This window comes from Oncorhynchus mykiss, chromosome 1, assembly GCF_013265735.2.
Source record: "Oncorhynchus mykiss isolate Arlee chromosome 1, USDA_OmykA_1.1, whole genome shotgun sequence".
NCBI lineage: Eukaryota > Metazoa > Chordata > Actinopteri > Salmoniformes > Salmonidae > Oncorhynchus > Oncorhynchus mykiss.
The window spans coordinates 55,389,922-55,413,146 of record NC_048565.1 but is presented as its reverse complement, the minus strand read 5'-3'; the positions used below and the strand labels follow the sequence as shown (position 1 = coordinate 55,413,146).

The 23,225-nt window shown below is 44.9% G+C and overlaps 1 protein-coding gene across 3 annotated transcripts in view; it reads right to left on the bottom strand.

The window, feature by feature from the left end:
* The window catches only part of LOC110532453 (reelin), a 296,686-nt gene that overhangs the window by 110,078 nt on the left and 163,383 nt on the right, over nt 1-23,225 (bottom strand). For all 3 annotated transcript variants that reach the window (XM_036980629.1, XM_036980637.1, XM_036980632.1), the window contains exons 5-8: nt 13,260-13,292; nt 13,033-13,111; nt 12,684-12,780; nt 7,143-7,194 (exon numbers count right to left, since the gene is read on the bottom strand). In XM_036980629.1, the coding sequence (XP_036836524.1) occupies nt 7,143-7,194; nt 12,684-12,780; nt 13,033-13,111; nt 13,260-13,292 (261 nt within the window). The remainder of the gene's footprint in view (nt 1-7,142; nt 7,195-12,683; nt 12,781-13,032; nt 13,112-13,259; nt 13,293-23,225) is intronic.

Here is a 23,225-nt window from a genome sequence, read left to right as displayed (position 1 = left end):
CTACACAGCACTGTATGTTTCTTTCATATTTATGAGTACATACAGGGCCATGCAGACTGACTGGCTGACCGGTAGAGAGAGAAAGAGAGAGAGAGAAAACGTAAGAGAGAGGGGGATCGCTGCAACCTGTTCTCCTGCTCTCCTGTGGGACTGTCACAGATGCGTGTAATGGACATGAAAAATATGAAGTGTCTAAAAACTCCATCTGCCTGACACGGGCTGTTGGTTGGCATTTCAGGTCTGAATTTACCATGATAGGAGAAAGAAAGAGAGAGAGGGAGAAACAAGGAGAGAGAAAGAGAGAGAGAGAGAGAGAGAGGAAAGCAGAGAGGAAAAACAACAAAAGCATTCAGTGTGTTGGCTAAAGATATGCAAGACCTCTCTGAGTAGTGTAAGGGTTTTTCATAAATGTTCATTACATTGAGTGTTACCACAGGAGAATGTCAGGCCATATGTCTGTGAGCTGAAGCAGAAGTGCAGCTGGGTCATGCAGCAAGACAATGATCCAAAACACACAATCAAGTCTACATGATAATGGCTAAAAAGAAACAAATTAGTCCAGACCTATTCCCAATTGAGATGTTGTGGCAGGACTTGAAACGAGCAGTTCATGCTTGAAAATCCCCAAATGTCACTGAGTTACAGCAGGTCTGCATGAAAGAGTGGGCCAAAATTCCTCCACAGCGACATAAGAGAGAGAGATCAACAACTACAGGAAGTGTTTGGTTGGAGTCATTGCAGCTAAAGGTGGCACAATCAGTTATTGAGTGTAAGGGGGCAATTCTTTTTTCACACAAGGGCATTTGGAGTTGTGTAACCCTGTCTATAAAATAAATGCAATAAGTATTTTGTATTTTATTGCAAAAACGGCAGCTACTCTACATGGAGTCCACACAAAACATGAAACATGACAAAATATAGAACATTAATAGACAGGGACACAACTACATCTTTTTTTTCTTCAAAAGGCTCACGTAGCCTACATATCAATACAGACACACAAACTATCTAGGGGAGAAGTGTTGTGCCGTGAGGTGTTGCTTTATATTTTTTGAAACAGGTTTGGTGTTCACTTGAGCAACATACAACATGCAATAAGGGCACTGTATAATACTGTACGTTTTTACTATACGGATTAGGGGACTCTTTCCTTGCTGCACTCGACTACACGACTGGACAATAATGAAGATAAGGTAACATAAAACTTGAGCCTCCATTTAATACCTGCAGTTGAGATAATGTGACACAGGAAGGAAACCTGGGATACGTGGAACTCACACTTCTCTATCTTGACATATAGTTGACTCTGCAGGAGTCATCCCAGGACTTGGCGAACGTGCAGTATGTGTTCCGGAAGGGTCTTGGGGAAGATCAAGATGTCGTCGAGGTAAACAAAGATTCAACATATCCCTCAGGGTGTCATTGAACAATGCTTGAAAGACTGTCGGTGAGTTCGATAATCTGAAGGTCATGACGAAATACTCATAGTAGCCACTTGGGGTGTTAAAGGCAGTCTTCCACTCATCTCCCTCCCTGATTCTCACCAGATTGTAAGCGTTGCGGAGGTCCAGTTTGGTGAAGAATTGGGCCACTTGGAACAACTCCAGGGGTAGGGGGTAACGATTATTGATCGCAATCTGGTTCAGCCCTCTGTAATCGATGCAGGGACGCAGGCCTTCATCCTTCAGACACTGAAGACGTAGATGTCGATTAAGGCAGCCCCCTGCATCTCTCCGATTCAGATTCAGAGGCGCTGGGTAGAGGTTCTATGGCACAGTCGTAAGGATGATGAGGGGGAAGGGTGACGGCCTGCCTCTTACTGAAGGCCTGCTGGAGATTGAAGTATTCGGGAGGGAGAGCGAAAAAGTCTTAGTCTTCAAGGGATGCAGGAGGACACGGCAAGGCTCTTGGTGGGGGTCTTAGACATATAGTCTTGCAGGCCTTAGCCCAGTCTAGTAGGTGTCCCATGGACCAGGAAACTAGTGGGTTACGTAGCGCTAGCCAGGGGTACCCTAGGATAAGGGGCTACCCGGGAGCACTGATCAACAGAATACAAAGAGTCTCAGAGTGGTTCACCCCAACCTGCATTAGAACGGGCTTGGTCTGATATTCCACCTGACCGGAGCCAAAGGGGCGTCCATTGACGACTTGAATCTGCAGAGGAATGGGACATTTTACGCAGGGGAGTTGTAATTCTCTGATGAAGTCTTCATCAATAAATTTACCAGTGGCCCCGGAGTCCACAAAGGCTTGAATCTGGATATCACGGTTGTCCCAGTGGAGGGTTGCGGGTAGTAACAGACGGTGATTGGATAGCCAGGAGGTAACTGCACAGCTCGTCAGGGTTGCCCCCTGTCCTGGCGAGCCCTGGTTTCTCGTCAGCTCTGGGCAGGTAGCACGGAGATGGCCGAGACCTCCGCAGTAGAGGCCGCAGCGTTCGAGCATGCACCAGTCACGCTCCTGTGGGCTCCTCAATGCTGGATTTGGGGGGACTGGGGTGATCAGGAAACCTAGATACTGGGGTGGTGTCAAAAAAGCGCTGTCTCACGTGTTCTCGGAGGAGGTTGTCGATCCTGATTGCCAGCGTTATCAGGGAGTCGAGGTCCTCTCCCAGTTCCCGAGAAGCTAATTCATCCTTGATGAAGTTAGACAACCCCTGGTGGAAAGCAGTGACCAGTGCCTCCGTATTCCAGCCACTCTCGGCGGCGAGGATGCGGAACTCAATGGTGAAGTCAGCCACTGGTCTGGCCCCTTGGCAGATGTTAAACAGTCGGCTGTCCGCTTCTCGTCCGCCAACTGGGTGGTCGAAGACCGCAGCTTGGCAGTGAAGGCTAATATGTAGCTGCAGGGTGGTGGCTGCTGTTCCCACACCGCTGTTGTAGCTCGAACACCAGAGAGCATTGGATGAGTAACACATTGCATCCTCCCGGATTGCCGTGACACTGCTCTGGGGCTGGAATCTTGGGTTCCCGGTCCAGGTTCCCTGCAGGAACTACGGTGACGCCTGTAACATTGGGTGATGAGACTTGGCTATTAGCTCCTCCTGGGCTGGAGTTGGACTGTGGTTGGAGGGAATCGGTAAGTGCCCGGAGGGTCTCTGATATTTGGGAGAGTTGTTCTTGCTGCCACCCAATTAGTGCTACTTGTTGGGTTTTAAGCATTCTGGATCTGGGTGATCTCTTCTGGGTCCATGTTGAGGCAGAAGCTTGCTGTGATATGGTGAGGTTGGACACAGGTGCAGAGAAGAGACCAGATGAGAAATCAGTGGTTAAGGATATACATTATACAGTGCCTTGCGAAAGTATTTGGCCCCCTTGAACTTTGCGACCTTTTGCCACATTTCAGGCTTCAAACATAAAGATATAAAACTGTATTTTTTTGTGAAGAATCAACAACAAGTGGGACACAATCATGAAGTGGAACGACATTTATTGGATATTTCAAACTTTTTTAACATATCAAAAACTGAAAAATTGGGCGTGCAAAATTATTCAGCCCCTTTACTTTCAGTGCAGCAAACTCTCTCCAGAAGTTCAGTGAGGATCTCTGAATGATCCAATGTTGACCTAAATGACTAATGATGATAAATACAATCCACCTGTGTGTAATCAAGTCTCCGTATAAATGCACCTGCACTGTGATAGTCTCAGAGGTCCGTCAAAAGCGCAGAGAGCATCATGAAGAACAAGGAACACACCAGGCAGGTCCGAGATACTGCTGTGAAGAAGTTTAAAGCCGGATTTGGATACAAAAAGATTTCCCAAGCTTTAAACATCCCAAGGAGCACTGTGCAAGCGATAATATTGAAATGGAAGGAGTATCAGACCACTGCAAATCTACCAAGACCTGGCCGTCCCTCTAAACTTTCAGCTCATACAAGGAGAAGACTGATCAGAGATGCAGCCAAGAGGCCCATGATCACTCTGGATGAACTGCAGAGATCTACAGCTGAGGTGGGAGACTCTGTCCATAGGACAACAATCAGTCGTATATTGCACAAATCTGGCCTTTATGGAAGAGTGGCAAGAAGAAAGCCATTTCTTAAAGATATCCATAAAAAGTGTTGGTTAAAGTTTGCCACAAGCCACCTGGGAGACATACCAAACATGTGGAAGAAGGTGCTCTGGTCAGATGAAACCAAAATTGAACTTTTTGGCAACAATGCAAAACGTAATGTTTGGCGTAAAAGCAACACAGCTCATCACCCTGAACACACCATCCCCACTGTCAAACATGGTGGTGGCAGCATCATGGTTTGGGCTTGCTTTTATTCAGCAGGGACAGGGAAGATGGTTAAAATTGATGGGAAGATGGATGGAGCCAAATACAGGACCATTCTGGAAGAAAACCTGATGGAGTCTGCAAAAGACCTGAGACTGGGACGGAGATTAGTCTTCCAACAAGACAATGATGCTAAACATAAAGCAAAATCTACAATGGAATGGTTAAAAAATAAACATATCTAGGTGTTAGAATGGCCGAGTCAAAGAATCCAAACGAGAATCTGTGGAAAGAACTGAAAACTGCTGTTCACAAATGCTCTCCATCCAACCTCACTGAGCTCGAGCTGTTTTGCAAGGAGGAATGGGAAAAAATGTCAGTCTCTCGATGTGCAAAACTGATAGAGACATACCCCAAGCGACTTACAGCTGTAATCGCAACAAAAGGTGGCGCTACAAAGTATTAACTTAAGGGGGCTGAATCATTTTGCACGCCCAATTTTTCAGTTTTTGATTTGTTAAAAGAGTTTGAAATATCCAATAAATGTCGTTCCACTTCATGATTGTGTCCCACTTGTTGTTGATTCTTCACAAAAAAATACAGTTTTATGTCTTTATGTTTGAAGCCTAAATTGTGGCAAAAGGTCGCAAAGTTCAAAGGGGCCGAATACTTTCGCAAGGCACTGTACTTTACTGAGTAACACTAACAGAAGGATCACAGTAACACTGGGAAAACAACAAACACTAAGTGTCGAAAACTTACTCAGAAGACAAATACACACGGCACACAATTCAAGCTTCAGCAAAGGACAACATAAAACACACCTATTTTACTCCTTGTGTAGTCTTAACATTCTGTATACTCCCCTTGTCCTAAGGGTTAAAAATGACCCGACTTCACTAAACCCCTAAAAAAAATCAGCTTAATTTAATTTTAAACCCCAAATCTATTTTGCATGAATAATTGACGCTACCCATCCCTTAAGCGAGATAATTGTCATCAGCAACCACTGAATTGCATAGCGCCAGAGTCAAATAATATTACTAAAAAATATTCATATTCATGAAATCACAAGTGCAATATTGCAAAACACAGTTTAGCCTTTTGTTAACCCACCTGTCATCTCAGATTTTGAAATTATGCTTTACAGCGAAAGCAATCCAAGCGTTTGTGAAAGTTTATCGATAGCATAACAAAACATTATGTACACTAAGCATTAAGTAGCTAGGTCACGAAAATCAGAAAAGCAATCAAATTAATCAATTACCTTTGATGATCTTCGGATGTTTTCACTCACGAGAGTCCCAGTTACACAACAAATGTTCCTTTTGTTCCATAAAGATTATTTTTATATCCAAATACCTCCCTTTGTTTGTCGTGTTATGTTCAGAAATCCACAGGAAAGAGCGGTCACGACAACGCAGACAAAAATTCCAAATATTATCCATAATGTCCACAGAAACATGTCAAACATTTTTTATAATCAATCCTTAGGTTGTTTTTAAAATATATAATAGATGATATATCAACCGGGAGTGTAGGTTTTTCAATAGGACCGGGAGAAACAATGGCCGCTTTACTCTGTTGCGCAAAACTCACTGAGAGCCCCCACCTATCCACTTACGCAATGTGATCTTTCTCGCTCATTTTTCAAAATAAAAGCCTGTAACTATGTCTAAGGCCTGTTGCTACCTTAGGAAAACCATAGAAAAGGGAATCTGGTTGATATCCCTTTAAATGGAGGATAGGCATGCATAGGAACAGAGAGGTTTCAAAATAAGAGGCACTTCCTGATTGGATTTTCCTCAGGTTTTCGCCTGCAATATCAGTTATGTTATACTCACAGACAATATTTGGACAGTTTTGGAAACTTTAGAGTGTTTTCTATCTTAATCTGACAATTCTATGCATATTCTAGTTTCTGCGGCTGTGAAATAGGCAGTTTCAAATGGGTACGTTTTTTAGCCAAAAACGAAAATACTACCCCCTACACGCAAAAGGATAAACAACCTGTCATTCATTCTTTGTGAATAGATGGGTTTTTCCTATTCACAATGCGGAAAGAGTGCATTTAATCATCAGTGGATTTCAGTTTCAATTAGTTTCAGTTAGTTCATTAGCTTTGGTTACTGATATGTATATTTTTGAATCATCAGTATACATGAACACAAATGCCCACAACCATGTTATTCCGCTTTGATTGTCCCTTGAGATTTATCCATCATTGTTGGCATGGATTCATACACATAACTGATGTCCTCTCTCAATGACTTACAGATTGCTGTCATCTTGCCATTCTCCTGTTTCAACTCAATCAGCTGATCCTGGGAGAACTGCAAGCTGTTCTTCTGGTCCTGGAACTCTCTGGTCAAGTCGTCCATTCTTTTATTAGTTGAATCCACAAGTATTTGGACAAAACACTTGAAGCTATTTTTTTGTTGTTGTAACAACTTTTTTGTTAATTTAAAAGATCCTTCACCTGTGATAGAGGACACCACTGTCCTCAACTGAACTCCAGTTGGCTTTGGTCTTGGTCATGGTTTCTAGCAACGTAAGTTATGTTGTTACTCCAGACAGGGCAGGTCATAGGGAATATTTAAAATGTAAAAACAGCAGTGATCTAGACGGCCACAAACCCGGGACAATCCGCATTCCCAGCCACAATGGCTAACCGCGTCGCGGGATGCGTTCAAGCCCTCAAGAAACCCTGCTAGCTTGATAGGCAGCTAGCTAGGACTATGGAATTCTTGTGTAATTTGTTCATTCAGATTCCCTTTTATATAATATTAGGTTTAGGTTGAAGATCTGATAATTCAGTATCAAAAATGTGCAAAAATAGAGAAAATCTGAAAGTGGCAAATACTTTTTCACGGCACTGTAAAATGATATGATTGATTGCGTACATTATGTTTTTTACTCACCAAGAGCAAACTGCAGGACAGAGGCTGTGGTGGTGTTGAGAGGTACAGTGGTCTTGAGGAGAGAGGGTACATATATCACAGGTTAGAGGATAAAGGCAGTGGGGCTTTAAGTGTTCTTAATAGCTGGGGAATGGGGCTACATACAGTGCCTTGCGAAAGTATTCGCCCCCTTGAACTTTGCGACCTTTTGCCACATTTCAGGCGTCAAACATAAAGATATAAAACTGTATTTTTTTGTGAAGAATCAACAACAAGTGGGACACAATCATGAATCATGACATTTATTGTATATTTCAAACTTTTTTAACAAATCAAAAACTGAAAAATTGGGCGTGCAAAATTATTCAGCCCCCTTAAGTTAATACTTTGTAGCGCCACCTTTTGCTGCGATTACAGCTGTAAGTCGCTTGGGGTATGTCTCTATCAGTTTTGCACATCGAGCGACTGACATTTTTCCCATTCCTCCTTGCAAAACAGCTCAAGCTCAGTGAGGTTGGATGGAGAGCATTTGTGAACAGCAGTTTTCAGTTCTTTCCACAGATTCTCGATTGGATTCAGGTCTGGACTTTGACTTGGCCATTCTAACACCTGGATATGTTTATTTTTGAACCATTCCATTGTAGATTTTGCTTTATGTTTTGGATCATTGTCTTGTTGGAAGACAAATCTCCGTCCCAGTTTCAGGTCTTTTGCACACTCCATCAGGTTTTCCATCCATCTTCCCATCAATTTTAACCATCTTCCCTGTCCCTGCTGAAGAAAAGCAGGCCCAAACCATGATGCTGCCACCACCATGTTTGACAGTGGGGATGGTGTGTTCAGGGTGATGAGCTGTGTTGCTTTTACGCCAAACATAACGTTTTGCATTGTTGCCAAAAAGTTCAATTTTGGTTTCATCTGACCAAAGCACCTTCTTCCACATGTTTGGTGTGTCTCCCAGGTGGCTTGTGGCAAACTTTAAACAACACTTTTTATGGATATCTTTAAGAAATGGCTTTCTTCTTGCCACTCTTCCTTAAAGGCCAGATTTGTGCAATATACGACTGATTATTGTCCTATGGACAGAGTCTCCCACCTCAGCTGTAGATCTCTGCAGTTCATCCAGAGTGATCATGGGCCTCTTGGCTGCATCTCTGATCAGTCTTCTCCTTGTATGAGCTGAAAGTTTAGAGGGACGGCCAGGTCTTGGTAGATTTTCAGTTGTCTGATACTCCTTCCATTTCAATATTATCGCTTGCACAGTGCTCCTTGGGATGTTTAAAGCTTGGGAAATCTTTTTGTATCCAAATCCGGCTTTAAACTTCTTCACAACAGTATCTCAGACCTGCCTGGTGTGTTCCTTGTTCTTCATGATGCTCTCTGTGCTTTTTACGGACCTCTGAGACTATCACAGTGCAGGTGCATTTATACGGAGACTTGATTACACACAGGTGGATTGTATTTCTCATCATTAGTCATTTCGGTCAACATTGGATCATTCAGAGATCCTCACTGAACTTCTGGAGAGAGTTTGTTGCACTGAAGGTAAATGGGCTGAATAATTTTGCACACCCAATTTTTCAGTTTTTGATTTGTTAAAAAAGTTTGAAATATCCAATAAATGTCGTTCCACTTCATGATTGTGTCCCACTTGTTGTTGATTCTTCACAAAAAAATACAGTTTTATATCTTTATGTTTGAAGCCTGAAATGTGGCAAAAGGTCGCAAAGTTCAAGGGGGCCGAATACTTTCGCAAGGCACTGTATATCTAATCACAATACAATTCCTAGATGTAGCAAGGATGCAAGGGCTTTCGTCAGTGTGTGTTCTCTGTGTGTGTGCTCTGTGTGTGTGTGTGTTCTGTGTGGGGAATGCATCATTGTGTGTACTGCTCTTGACTGAACTAGTGCCAGGCAGCTGCATGAAACACTTGGAAGGCTGACAGATACTCTGTAAAAGCTTATTATCAGAGTAAGCAAATAGAATCAAGACACACTAAACACAGCCATTCGCTGTCTCTCATATGGTGCAACAGGGAAATAGTGGCAGTTAACATGATTATTATCAGATACGTGGAAGCATTCTAGTGTCTTTGTGGTTCTGGTATGATCTGATATGTTGTAGGTTGTAGTATTATGTGGTTGTGTAACGGTTTTCTTGATGAGAAGGAGAGTCGGACCAAAATGCGGCGTGTCTATTGCAATCCATGTTTAATGAAGTAACACACTAAACACAAACACTACCAAAACAATAAACTTAACGAAAACCGAAACAGCCTATACTTGTGTAACCTAACACAGAACAATGACATCAGGACACTAAGGACAATCACCCAACAAACACACAGTGAAACCCAGGCTACCTAAATATGGTTCCCAATCAGAGACAATGACTAACACCTGCCTCTGATTGAGAACCATATCAGGCCAGACATAGAAATAGACAAACAAGACATCCAACATAGAATGCCCACCCAGTTCACGTCCTGACCAACACTAAAACAAGGAAAACACACACGAACGATGGTCAGAACGTGACAGTACCCCCCCTCCAAGGTGCGGACTCCGGACGCACAACTTAAACCTATAGAGGAGGGTGTGGGTGGGCATCTGTCCGCGGTGGCGGCTCTGGCGCTGGACGTGGACCCCACTCCATAATAGACTTTGTCCGCCTCCTTAGCGTCCCTAGATAGGTGACCCTCCTAAGAGACAGCTCGGGACAGAGGGGAAGCTCGGAACAGAAGGACAGCTCGGGACAGAGGTAGCTCGGGACTGATGGGTAGCTCAGCACTGAGAGGAAGCTCAGCACTGAGAGGAAGCTCAGCACTGAGAGGAAGCTCAGGCAGGTGGTTGGATCCGGCAGTTCCTGGCTGGCTGGCGGTTCTGGAAGATCCTGGCTGACTGGCGGATCCGGAAGAGTCTGGTCGACTGGCGGATCCGGAAGAGTCTAGTCGACTGGCGGATCCGGAAGAGTCTGGTCGACTGGCGGATCCGGAAGAGTCTGGTCGACTGGCGGATCCGGAAGAGTCTGGTCGACTGGCGGATCCGGAAGAGTCTGGTCGACTGGCGGATCCGGAAGAGTCTGGTCGACTGGCGGATCCGGAAGAGTCTGGTCGACTGGCGGATCCGGAAGAGTCTGGTCGACTGGCGGATCCGGAAGAGTCTGGTCGACTGGCGGATCCGGAAGAGTCTGGTCGACTGGCGGATCCGGAAGAGTCTGGTCGACTGGCGGATCCGGAAGAGTCTGGTCGACTGGCGGATCCGGAAGAGTCTGGTCGACTGGCGGATCCGGAAGAGTCTGGTCGACTGGCGGATCCGGAAGAGTCTGGTCGACTGGCAGATCCGGAAGAGTCTGGTCGACTGGCAGATCTGGAAGAGTCTGGTCGACTGGCAGATCTGGAAGAGTCTGGTCGACTGGCAGCTCTGGCTGCTCCATGCTGACTGGCTGCTCCATGCTGACTGACAGCTCTGGCTGCTCCATGCTGACTGGCAGCTCTGGCTGCTCCATGCTGACTGGCTGCTCCATGCTGACTGGCAGCTCTGGCTGCTCCATGCTGACTGGCTGCTCCATGCTGACTGGCAGCTCTGGCTGCTCCATGCTGACTGGCTGCTCTGGCTGCTCCATGCTGACTGGCTGCTCCATGCTGACTGGCTGCTCCATGCTGACTGGCGGCCCTGGCTGCTCCATGCTGACTGGCGGCCCTGGCTGCTCCATGCTGACTGGCGGCCCTGGCTGCTCCATGCTGACTGGCGGCCCTGGCTGCTCCATGCTAACTGGCAGCTCTGGCGGCTCCTTGCAGACTGGCAGCTCTGGCGGCTCCTTGCAGACTGGCAGCTTTGGCGGCATCCTGCAGACAGGCAGCTCTGGCGGCTCCTTGCAGACTGGCAGCTCCTTGCAGACTGGCAGCTCTATGCAGACTGGCAGCTCCATGCAGACTGGCAGCTCCTTGCAGACTGGCAGCTCCTTGCAGACTGGCAGCTCCTTGCAGACTGGCAGCTCTATGCTAACTGGCAGTTCTGAACAGGCGGGAGACTCCGGCAGCGCTGTAGAGAAGGAAGGCTCTAACAGCGCTAAACAGGCAGGAGACTCCGACAGCGCTGGAGAGGAGGAGGGCTCCGACAGCGCTGGACAGGCGAGGCGCACTGTAGGCCTGATGCGTGGTGCTGGCACTGGTGGTACTGGGCCGAGGACACGCACAGGAAGCCTGGTGCGGGGAGCTGCTACCGGAGGGCTGGGGTGTGGAGGTGGTACTGGAAAGACCGGACCGTGCAGGCGCACTGGAGCTCTTGAGCACCGAGCCTGCCCAACCTTACCTGGTTGAATGCTCACGGTCGCCCTGCCAGTGCGGCGAGGTGGAATAGCCCGCACTGGGCTATGCAGGCGAACCGGAGACACCGAGCGCAAGGCTGGTGCCATGTAAGCCGGCCCAAGGAGACGCACTGGGGACCAGCTGCGTAGAGCCGGCTTCATGGCATTAGGCTCCACGCTCAATCTAGCCCGGGCCGACACGCGGAGCTGGAATATACCGCACCGGGCTATGCACCCGCACTGGAGACACCGTGCGCACCACTGCATAACACGGTGCCTGTCCGATCTCTCTAGCCCCCGGTAAGCACAGGGAGTCTGCCCAGGTCTCCTACCTGGCGTAGCCATACTCCCTGTTAGCCCCCCCCCAATAAATTTTTGGGGCTGCCTCTCAGGCTTCCATCCGCTACGTCGTGCTGCCTCCTCATATCTGCGCCTCTCAGCTTTCGCCGCCTCCAGTTCTTCTTTGGGGCGGCGATATTCTCCTGGCTGAGCCCAGGGTCCTCTTCCTTCTATCGTCCTCCCATGTCCATACCTCCTCTTTGGGCTGCTCCTGTTGCCTCTTCTCCTGCTGCACCTTTGGGCGGCTACACTCCCCTGGTTTAGCCCAGGGTCCTCTCCCGTCCAGGATTTCCTCCCATGTCCAGAAATCCTTATTGTGCATCTCCTCGCGCTGCTCATGCCTGTTGACACGCTGCTTGGTCCTTTTGTGGTGGGTGATTCTGTAACGGTTTTCTTGATGAGAAGGAGAGTCGGACCAAAATGCGGCGTGTCTATTGCAATCCATGTTTAATGAAGTAACACACTAAACACAAACACTACCAAAACAATAAACTTAACGAAAACCGAAACAGCCTATACTTGTGTAACCTAACACAGAACAATGACATCAGGACACTAAGGACAATCACCCAACAAACACACAGTGAAACCCAGGCTACCTAAATATGGTTCCCAATCAGAGACAATGACTAACACCTGCCTCTGATTGAGAACCATATCAGGCCAGACATAGAAATAGACAAACAAGACATCCAACATAGAATGCCCACCCAGTTCACGTCCTGACCAACACTAAAACAAGGAAAACACACACGAACGATGGTCAGAACGTGACAGGTTGTGGTTGTGTTCATTAATAATGTGGTTGTGGTTCCCACTATGGTTGTGAAAAACTAGGTGGTTGAGGTCATAGTGTGGTTGTAATTATGGATAGAGGAGTGGTTGAGTTTGTGGTTGTATTGCGGTCATAGTTACCAGTTCTCTCTCTCTGAAGGGCTCACAGAAGGTGACAGCTCTGCCATGCATCAGAACCCCACACTGCTCTCCTACCTCACAGTTACTACACTCTGACCTGGGGGGAGCAAGATAAAGAGATGGATGAAGAGAGTACATTAGAAGATCATTTATGCAGGTTTAGATATGAATAAAATGCCTTACTGTAGTTTTTGTAACACATTTTTGTCTTCTTCAATTGCACAGTGTGACAAAATGACACAAAAAGTATGCTTTAGTAATCATTTTTGTGACAACTGCTGACAAAAAAGGACTTTATAAAATACATTTGATTGATTGATTGATTGATGAATTGATTGATGTAACCTACCAAATTCTGGGGTCCAGCTCTCCCTGCAGGTTGGAGTCAAAGTCATCACGGAGCACCGCATGGTTCCCATGGATCTCAGCTACACACAGAACAAACAAAAACCAAGGTTAGGAGATAAAAAACATGACAGGGAAGGGTCCAATATTAATAACAAAGTCGTTGATGTTGGTATGACCACAGAAGATTGAGTTGATAGCATATAAACATGCAAGAAAAAATGCACTCACCAAGACTGGGTCTCAATGGCGATTCCGTAGGTGCTGAAACAGAGAGAAGAAGATGCATCAGTAACCCTGCAGCTTGTTTCCCTACTCTGACAGAGATTGCCATTGGCCAGAAAGAGACCAGAGATAGTAGAATAGGCCAGTCCTAATGTCCCTCCTGTCTCAGACATTCTCATATGTGCTGTCATGTCACAACTGCTAATATAATCAGAGTGATCAGAGTGTCATCTGTGATGTGTGCCAGGCCTAGCTAGCAGTCCCTCTGTTTTGGACAAGAACCAAGAAGCAGGAGCGAGCATATTAACACATCACTGGAAAACAGCCAAACTGAGCAGCGACAAGACAGAATACACTTCAATCAACTTCGAAGCAAAAATAACTTTGTAGAGGCTGAGGCTCCAGTACTTGCTGCTCCAGTGCGTGCCCTCCCTGACTGTAGATAGTGGTGCTGGGTCTCCTGTTGGACGTCCAGTACTGATGTTTATTCCTGATGTTAATGAAGTAATGAAAGTCCGCTTGGACCTGATAAATAGTTCAACACCAATTAACACCCCTCCCTCTCCTGAGGCCCGTGCCTCTTAATATGTTGCCAAGCCAACACATCACAACGCTACTGCAAACTCTTCCACGAGTGCTCTGAGAGACAGGCAGATGGAGGAAGAGAATCAAATGAAGAGATTAGGGTGAGTCAAACCTCAATTCCCTTCAGATTTTTTATCTTTCTTTAACCAGGCAAGTCAGTTGAGAACAAATTCTTATTTTCAATGACAGCCTAGGAACAGTGGTTTAACTGCCTTGTTCAGGGGCAGAGCGAGAGATGTTTACCTTGTCAGCTCGGGGATTCAATCTTGCAACCTTTTGGTTACTAGTTCAATGCTCTAACCACTAGGCTACCTGCCACACCAATACATTGTGACTTTTTCCAGAAAAAAAAAAGAAAAATGAGCACTCAATGTACAGAAGTTCCTTCCAGACATCTGAGTTAATTTTACTGTACTTTTCACTGTATCTGTCAGTACCTTTTATCAGTACTATGCACAATGGCATTGACCTCAATGAGTTAGGGAACCCTTCCCTTTCAGTCCTATTCAAGATGGCTAGATCACTATCTTCTTTAAAATAAAATTATTTTAAGCAGAAAAGAAGAGCAGGATAATCTTCCACTGTGTTCTCCATCCAGGATCAGCCTGCACCGCTGATAAAAAACAATCATTTAGTCCAGATAGGATTCCCACTTCTCATCCCCAACTTCCAAGAAACTTCCAGGTGATTTCAATGGCTTTTAACTTAACACAAATCATACACGGCTCCCTAAAGCTCCTCCAAGAGGGATGGAGATCCCTCTTCCCCAAAATACCCATCCATAAACAATGGGAACCCAAACCAGGAATATTACTAAAATGGCTGACTATTACAAACCAAACAAAAGTCTTTCTATAGTCCAACCCCCCCTGCTCTACTCCCTTCAAGCAGTCCTCATTTCTCCACATTGGATCCTAATACTGGGCTTTATTAGCTAACTGGATTTGCCATTCAGCAATTCAAAAGGGGGATTGGTGTGGTGGAACTTTACTTTAGTGCTGACTGTAAAGTAAAAGTTTGGGTAGTCTTAGTGTTCTGTTTGACAGGGCTGAGAAGAGGGGGTTCAGGGACTGTGATATCGACTGTTTTTATGCATGTGTCTGTGTTTGTGTCTGTCTGTGTGTATATGTACTGGTAGGCGACTGACGTGGAGCTCCACGACTGGATATTTGGCTCCGTGGTGAAGCCCATTAAAAGTAGATCAAAGGGCCTCTCTCTCTGGCTCCTGATGATTCAAAACATGTTTAGAGGGATCCATCAAACCCCAGCCCCCCTTACTCTCACTCTCCCTTCTCGCTAATCATTAGCATTTTAATAAAACATAATGAAGGGAAAATGTTCCAATCTATCTACGTATGTGCATTAATCATTTTGCAGTCTATCTTTGTGTACTAATCATCCCCCTCATTTCTAATGGGCAGTTATCACTCCTCACCTCTCCACCTGATAGATGATGTGTGGTGAGTGTTCTGGCACAAAATGGTTGCCGTGCTTCACCAAGGTGGGTGTCACACATTGGTGGTGGAGGAGGTGAGTTGCCTCCTTACTATGTAAAGTGCGTTGAGTACCTCCGTTTGTAGAAACACATTTTATAAAACCAATCCATTGTTAGTATTATTAGAAATACACAGTGGTGTTAAGTATTTAAAGTAAAAAATACTTTAAAGTACTACTTAAGTAGATTTTGGGGTTCTCTCTACTTTAATATTTATATTTTTGACAACATAAACTTTTACACCACTACATTCCTAAATAAAATTCACTTCACTTTTTACTCCTTAAATTTTCCCAGACACCAAAAAGTACTAGTTACATTTTGATTGTTTAGCAGGACAGGAAAATTGTCTAATTCACATCCTTATCAAGAGAACATGCCTGGTCATCCCTACTGCCTCTGATCTAGCAGAATCACTAAACACAAAGGCTTTGCTTGTAAATTATGTCTGAGTATTGAACTGTACCCCTGGCTGTCCGTAATTAAAAAAAATCAAGTTGTCTGGTTTGTTTAATATAAGAAATGTTTAATGATTCATACTTTTACTTTAGATACTTAAGTACATTTCAAACCAAATTTCTACTCAAGTAGGATTTTACTGGCTGACTTTCACTTTTACTTGAGTCATTTTCTTTGAAGGTATCTTTACTTTTACCCAAGTATAAAAATTGGGTACTTTTTCCACTACTGGATATACATACGTATTTAACCTACATACACATTAGGAATATCCACATCTCCTCTCTGTACACTGATGGACAGCATTAGGCCTTCTGTGACATGCCCTCCGTCTCTTCATTCGTACTGTCTCTGACAAGCACTCCCTCCTCAACCCTTTCTAAAGATATGTCCTTCTGGCTGAAGAAAGGCCCAGAATGTTTAGGAGTTCACTAATCCCCCCCTCCTCTCTCTCTCCAATCCCATTCCATAAGGAGCAGACAGTAGCCTCATTTCCCTCAGATTAATCCTTTCACTTTCTGAAAGACTTCACTTACAGCCTCCTCTATTATGGGCTCATCTCTGCTAATGCCTGTATCTCCCCGGCTTACACACACACACACATAGGCGCAGGAACAACATACACACAAGAGCAAGACACACACACACGTACGCACACAGGCCAGAGCTTACACTGGGTGATACGTTTTCATTCAGCACCAACCCCGTCTACCTCATACATACACACACGCTCGCACACACACACTTGTAGGGATGGGAATGGGGAGGGTATCATCTAAACGCACCGCTCTATACACATCTCAAAATCAGAGGGGCTTGGATGAAAAAAACAGAGAAGGGGAGTTGGGGATAGGACTATGCAGAGGGTGGAGAAACTAAATTAGAGTAAGCTTTGGGAGTCTCAGACATCTGGGCACAAAGAGTGCAGGGCTCTAGTGATCTTAAATCCCCTTCCCTTTTTCTCTCACTCTCCATCTCCCAGCTCTAATCTTCTCTCCTCTCTCTGTCCTGCATATCTCATGTCTCCACCAATTTCTCTCCTTCACTCTCCATCCCTGTCTCTCTCTCTCTCTCTCCTTCACACTCCGCCTCCCCATCTCTCCTCTCTCTCAGTCCCTCTCTCCTTCACTCTCCTCCCTCTCCATCTCCCTCTCCCTTCTCTTTTCCTCCAGTTCCCTCACTCCATCCCTCCTTCCCTGTCTTCCTCGCTCGCTCCCTCCCTTTCTCTGACTCACTTCACGGTGTATAGGTATGCAAGACTGAGCTGTATGTTTGAAGCTGAGTCGTTGAGGTCTAATTGGCTGTTGCAAGTACTGACTCACCAGGACACAGGATGCAGGATGTTGTTGCTGTGTGTGTTTTTTCTGTGTGTGTATGTGTGCATGTGTGTGCGTGTGTTTGTGTGCGCGTGCGTGCGAGAGAGAGTGTGTGTTTCTCCAGTAATGACGACAGATATTTAACACATTTTTGTGTTGGCACAAAACTAAGGTAAATAATACTTTACTCAGAAATCTTTGTGGGCATCAATGGCCATAATTATGTTATTAAAAGACACAACAATTAATATCCTAATTAATGGTGCAGATAAAAGAGTGAAGCAAGACATCAATGTCATTTGTTTGTTGATAGACTGTCTGAGTTTTGTCTTTTGTCTTGAGATGTTTTGTGTCTAGGCATCTTTTGTATCAAGTTTGTGCAATAGTCTAAACTTCCCTGTTTGCAAGAGTTTGTGTTTGCATGCAAATTACTAAATTAGAATACAATGGCTGGGTGAGTGGGTGTGTATCATCTTTGTCTGTCTCTGGTTAGAGTTGCTTCCTGTAGCACCTGTCTATGGTCACAAATCTCTGGTGAGACAGGGGCAGGCCAAGGAGGGTCAGTCCCTACAGCATCCATCACCATAACAACCTCCCTGCCACGTTGTGAAGGATATTATTATGGGGTGATGGTGGAGGAGGTGGGAGGGAGTCACTAAAGCCTCTCCTGTCATCAACATGATGACAGGAGAGGGTGGTGAGAGGAAAATAAGGGAGGGAAAGGAGGGAGGAGAGAAGATAGCTAGAAGTGAGAAGAGAGAAAGATCTTAAGGTCCAGTGCAATGAGGGCGATGAGGGATGGCTGGGGGCAGTGTCAGTATGGGGGACGTTTGTTAAGCCACCCATCCCGCCTGTCGTCTCCCTGTCCCCCTGCCTGTCGTGGCTGTGATCATCCATCCCTCAGGGAGCTGTGTCCTGCCCTGCCTGATCCTGAATTATATGGTTCATTGATAATCCATCTGAGGCTCAGCCCTGCTCTCTCCCCTCTGCCAGGCTCCACCAGGTCCATAAACAACTGATTTATCCCCATGGAGGAAATTAAAGGGACTGGCAACACCAGGCAGGGAGCAGGGCTAGGAGCCTAGGCTGTCACCAGATAGCGAGGCTTGATGGACTGCCCACCTAGACACCCTCCACCGACACACCAGCTCCACCTCAGGCCCCCCTCCCTTCCTAAGTCCCTCACACATTGGCTTCCTCCTCAGCCACCCAGCACCCAGCCCATCCTCACTCTCCTGAGCCCTCTCTCTGGTTCTCCACACTTGGACTCAACAGCTCTCTTCATGTCCACTCACTAAAAGAGAGAGTAATAGTACTCCATTGGAAGCCCTGTCATCTGTCATAGGGTCTCATTAGACTTACCCTTAAAGCAGCATTCACAATAGAAACAAGAACAAAATGTTTTTCCCTGTTTCGGTAAAAAGCTGAGTGATGGAGAAATGTAACCACTCTCAAAATCATAGACAGATCTAAGGATGCAAGGACTGACCATCTATATTTAATAAACATTGGACTAAAACAAGCTGGGGTACGACAGTTGAACTACGGTTCTGATGGGGTACGACAGTTGAACTACGGTTCTGATGGTGTACGACAGTTGAACTACGGTTCTGATGGAGTGCGACAGTTGAACTATGGTTCTGGTGAGGTACGACAGTTGAACTACGGTTCTGATGGGGTACGACAGTTGAACTACGGTTCTGATGGGGTACGACAGTTGAACTACGGTTCTGATGGGGTACAACAGTTGAACTAAGCTCATGAGGCATTTATGATAGATTCCAAGATGGCATAGCAGTCGTCATCTTGTCCTGTCCTGTGTATACAGTGCCTTGCGAAAGTATTCGGCCCCCTTGAACTTTGCGACCTTTTGCCACATTTCAGGCTTCAAACATAAAGATATAAAACTGTATTTTTTGTGAAGAATCAACAACAAGTGGGACACAATCATGAAGTGGAACGACATTTATTGGATATTTCAAACTTTTTTAACAAATCAAAAACTGAAAAATTGGGCGTGCAAAATTATTCAGCCCCCTTTAGTTAATACTTTGTAGCGCCACCTTTTGCTGCGATTACAGCTGTAAGTCGCTTGGGGTATGTCTCTATCAGTTTTGCACATCGAGAGACTGACATTTTTTCCCATTCCTCCTTGCAAAACAGCCCGAGCTCAGTGAGGTTGGATGGAGAGCATTTGTGAACAGCAGTTTTCAGTTCTTTCCACAGATTCTCGATTGGATTCAGGTCTGGACTTTGACTTGGCCATTCTAATCTCTCTGGATATGTTTATTTTTGAACCATTCCATTGTAGATTTTGCTTTATGTTTTGGATCATTGTCTTGTTGGAAGACAAATCTCCATCCCAGTCTCAGGTCTTTTGCAGACTCCATCAGGTTTTCTTCCAGAAAGGTCCTGTATTTGGCTCCATCTATCTTCCCATCAATTTTAACCATCTTCCCTGTCCCTGCTGAAGAAAAGCAGGCCCAAACCATGATGCTGCCACCATCATGTTTGACAGTGGGGATGGTGTGTTCAGCTGTGTTGCTTTTACGCCAAACATTACATTTTGCATTGTTGCCAAAAAGTTCAATTTTGGTTTCATCTGACCAGAGCACCTTCTTCCACATGTTTGGTGTGTCTCCCAGGTGGCTTGTGGCAAACTTTAAACAACACTTTTTATGGATATCTTTAAGAAATGGCTTTCTTGCCACTCTTCCATAAAGGCCAGATTTGTGCAATATACGACTGATTGTTGTCCTATGGACAGAGTCTCCCACCTCAGCTGTAGATCTCTGCAGTTCATTCAGAGTGATCATGGGCCTCTTGGCTGCATCTCTGATCAGTCTTCTCCTTGTATGAGCTGAAAGTTTAGATGGAGGGCCAGGTCTTGGTAGATTTGCAGTGGTCTGATACTCCATCCATTTCAATATTATCGCTTGCACAGTGCTCCTTGGGATGTTTAAAGCTTGTGAAATCTTTTTGTATCCAAATCCGGCTTTAAACTTCTTCACAACAGTATCTCGGACCTGCCAGGTGTGTTCCTTGTTCTTCATGATGCTCTCTGTGCTTTTTACGGACCTCTGAGACTATCACAGTGCAGGTGCATTTATACGGAGACTTGATTACACACAGGTGGATTGTATTTATCATCATTAGTCATTTAGGTCAACATTGGATCATTCAGAGATCCTCACTGAACTTCTGGAGAGAGTTTGCTGCACTGAAAGTAAAGGGGCTGAATAATTTTGCACGCCCAATTTTTCAGTTTTTGATTTGTTAAAAAAGTTTGAAATATCCAATAAATGTCGTTCCACTTCATGATTGTGTCCCACTTGTTGTTGATTCTTCACAAAAAAATACAGTTTTATATCTTTATGTTTGAAGCCTGAAATGTGGCAAAAGGTCGCAAAGTTCAAGGGGGCCGAATACTTTCGCAAGGCACTGTATATACATATATTTACATATTTTCTTCAAATATATTTTTATATATTTTTTTCTTCTAAAAACTCAAATTCAAGACACTCTCATGCAACCCACCTCACCAATTAAAAAAAAAGTACTTTCACCTCAAATCTGAAATCCACAACAGAAGCAAGCCAGAAGCTAGCCAGAACGTTAGTATTCAGCTAACCACGGTTGACGGTCATCAGCTATCCTTTAGCTCGAAAAGCTATTGCCAGTTTTGTACAACGCAACTCAGACTTGAGCATACCGGACCTATTTTCTCTCCATAACCCCGGATTTCTACCACAATTACACCTGGATTTTGCAGCTAGCTAGCTGCTATCCGAGTGACTATTGGCTTACGTCGGTCCCGGAGCAAACATCAATTATTCCGGAGCTAGCCAGCTGAAGAGTTCCATCAGCCACTCCTGGGCTACAATCACCTATCTGGAACTATTTTACTGCCGATGCGAAGCCCCACCGGGCCTTCACAACTGGACTACCGACGTTATCTGCCGGAGGGAGTTATCCAACTGGCCCCTCCGTCACGACGTAACCTGAACGCCCATCTGCGGCCTGCTAATAGTTAGCGGCCTTATTGGCTGCTATCTGAATAGGTCTATCGGACAATTTTCTTGGGTCACTATATCTATTTTGCCAATTGGATTGGTCCCCTCTACCACACGGAACCCCACTAATCTACCGACGGAAAAGCATGAGGTGGCTGAAAACAGACCTCCATCCTTTGCCAGCTTGCTACCCATGGCCCGGCTAGCTGTCTGAATCGCCGTGACCCCAACCAACCTCACTACTCACTGGACCCTTATGATCACTTGGCTAAACATGCCTTTCCTTAATGTCAATATGCCTTGCCCATTGCTGTTCTGGTTAGTGTTATTTGGCTAATTTCACTGTAGAACCTCTAGCCCTGCTCATAATACCTTATCCAACCTTTCAGTTCCACCACCCACACATGCGATGACATTACCTGGTTTCAATTATATTTCTAGAGACAATATCTCTCTCATCATCACTCAATGCGTAGGTTTACCTCCACTGTATTTGCATCCTACCATACCTTTGTCTGTTTATTATACCTTGAAGCTATTTTATCGCCCCCAGAAACCTGCTCCCTTTACTCTCTATTCTGGATGTCCTAGACGACCAATTCTCACAGCTTTTAGCCGTACCCTTATCCTACTCCTCCTCTGTTCCTCTTGTGATGTAGAGGTGAATCCAGGCCCTACAGTGCCTAGCTCCACTCCTATTCCCCAGGTGCTCTCTTTTGATGACTTCTTTAACCGTAATAGACATAAATAATGGACATTATCGAACAAATCAAGCATTTATTGTGGAACTAGGATTCCTGGGAGTGCATTCTGAAGTGATTTCTGGTTTCTGTTGACTACAACATGGTGGAAGATTTGATTTATTTTCTAAGCGCCGTCTCAGATTATTGCATGGTTTGCTTTTTCCGTAAAGTTATTTTGAAATCTGACATAGCGGTTGCATTAAGGAGAGGTATATCAATAATTCCATGAGTATAACTTGTATAATCATCTACATTTATGATGAGTATTTCTGTTGAATCTATGTGGCAATGCAATATCACTGGATGTTTATGGTACTAGTGAATGTCACTCGCCAATGTAAACTCAGATTTTTTAATATCAATATCAAACAAAACATACATGTATTGTGTAACATGAAGTCATATGAGTGTCATCTGAGGAAGATCATGAAAGGTTAGTAATTAATTTGATCTCTATTTGTGCTTTTTGTGACTCCTCTCTTCGGCTGGAAAAATTGCTGAATTTTCTGTGGCTTGGTGATGACCTAACATAATCGTTTGTGGTGCTTTCGCTGTAAAGCATATTTGAAATCGGACACTGTGGTGGGATTAACAACAAGATTACCTTTAAAATGGTATAAGATACATGTATGTTTGAGGAATTTTAATTATGAGATTTCTCTTGTTTTGAATTTGAGCAGGCCTTTCTAATCGACCTGGGCCGGGTATCCTGGAAGTATATTGACCTCATCCCGTCAGTAGAGGATGCCTGGTTATTTAACAAAAATGCCTTCCTCACCATCTTAAATAAGCATGCCCCATTCAAGAAATGTAGAACCATGAACAGATATTGCCCTTGGTTCTCTCCAGACCTGACTGCACTTAACCAACACAAACACAGACCCTTTTCAGGGAAGTTAGAAACCACAGGCAGTTAGAAAAGCCAAGGCTAGCTTTTTCAAGCAGAAATTTGCTTCCTGCAACACAAACTCAAAAAAGTTCTGGGACACTGTAAAGTCCATTGAGAATAAGAACACCTCCTCCCAGCTGCCCACTGCACTGAGGATAGGAAACTCTGTCACCACCGATAAATCCACTACAATTTAGAATTTTAATGAGCATTTTTCTACTGCTGGCCATGCTTTCCACCTGGCTACCCCGGCCAACAGCACTGCAACCCCACAGCAACTCGCCCCAGGCCTTCCCCATTTCTCCATCTCCCAAATCCAGTCAGCTGATGTTCTGAAAGAGCTGCAAAATCTCGACCCTATAAATAAGCCGGGCTAGACCATTTCTTTCTAAAATTATCTGCCGAAATTGTTGCAACCTCTATTACTAGCCTGTTCAACCTCTTGTTTGTGTCGTTTGAGATTCCCAAAGAT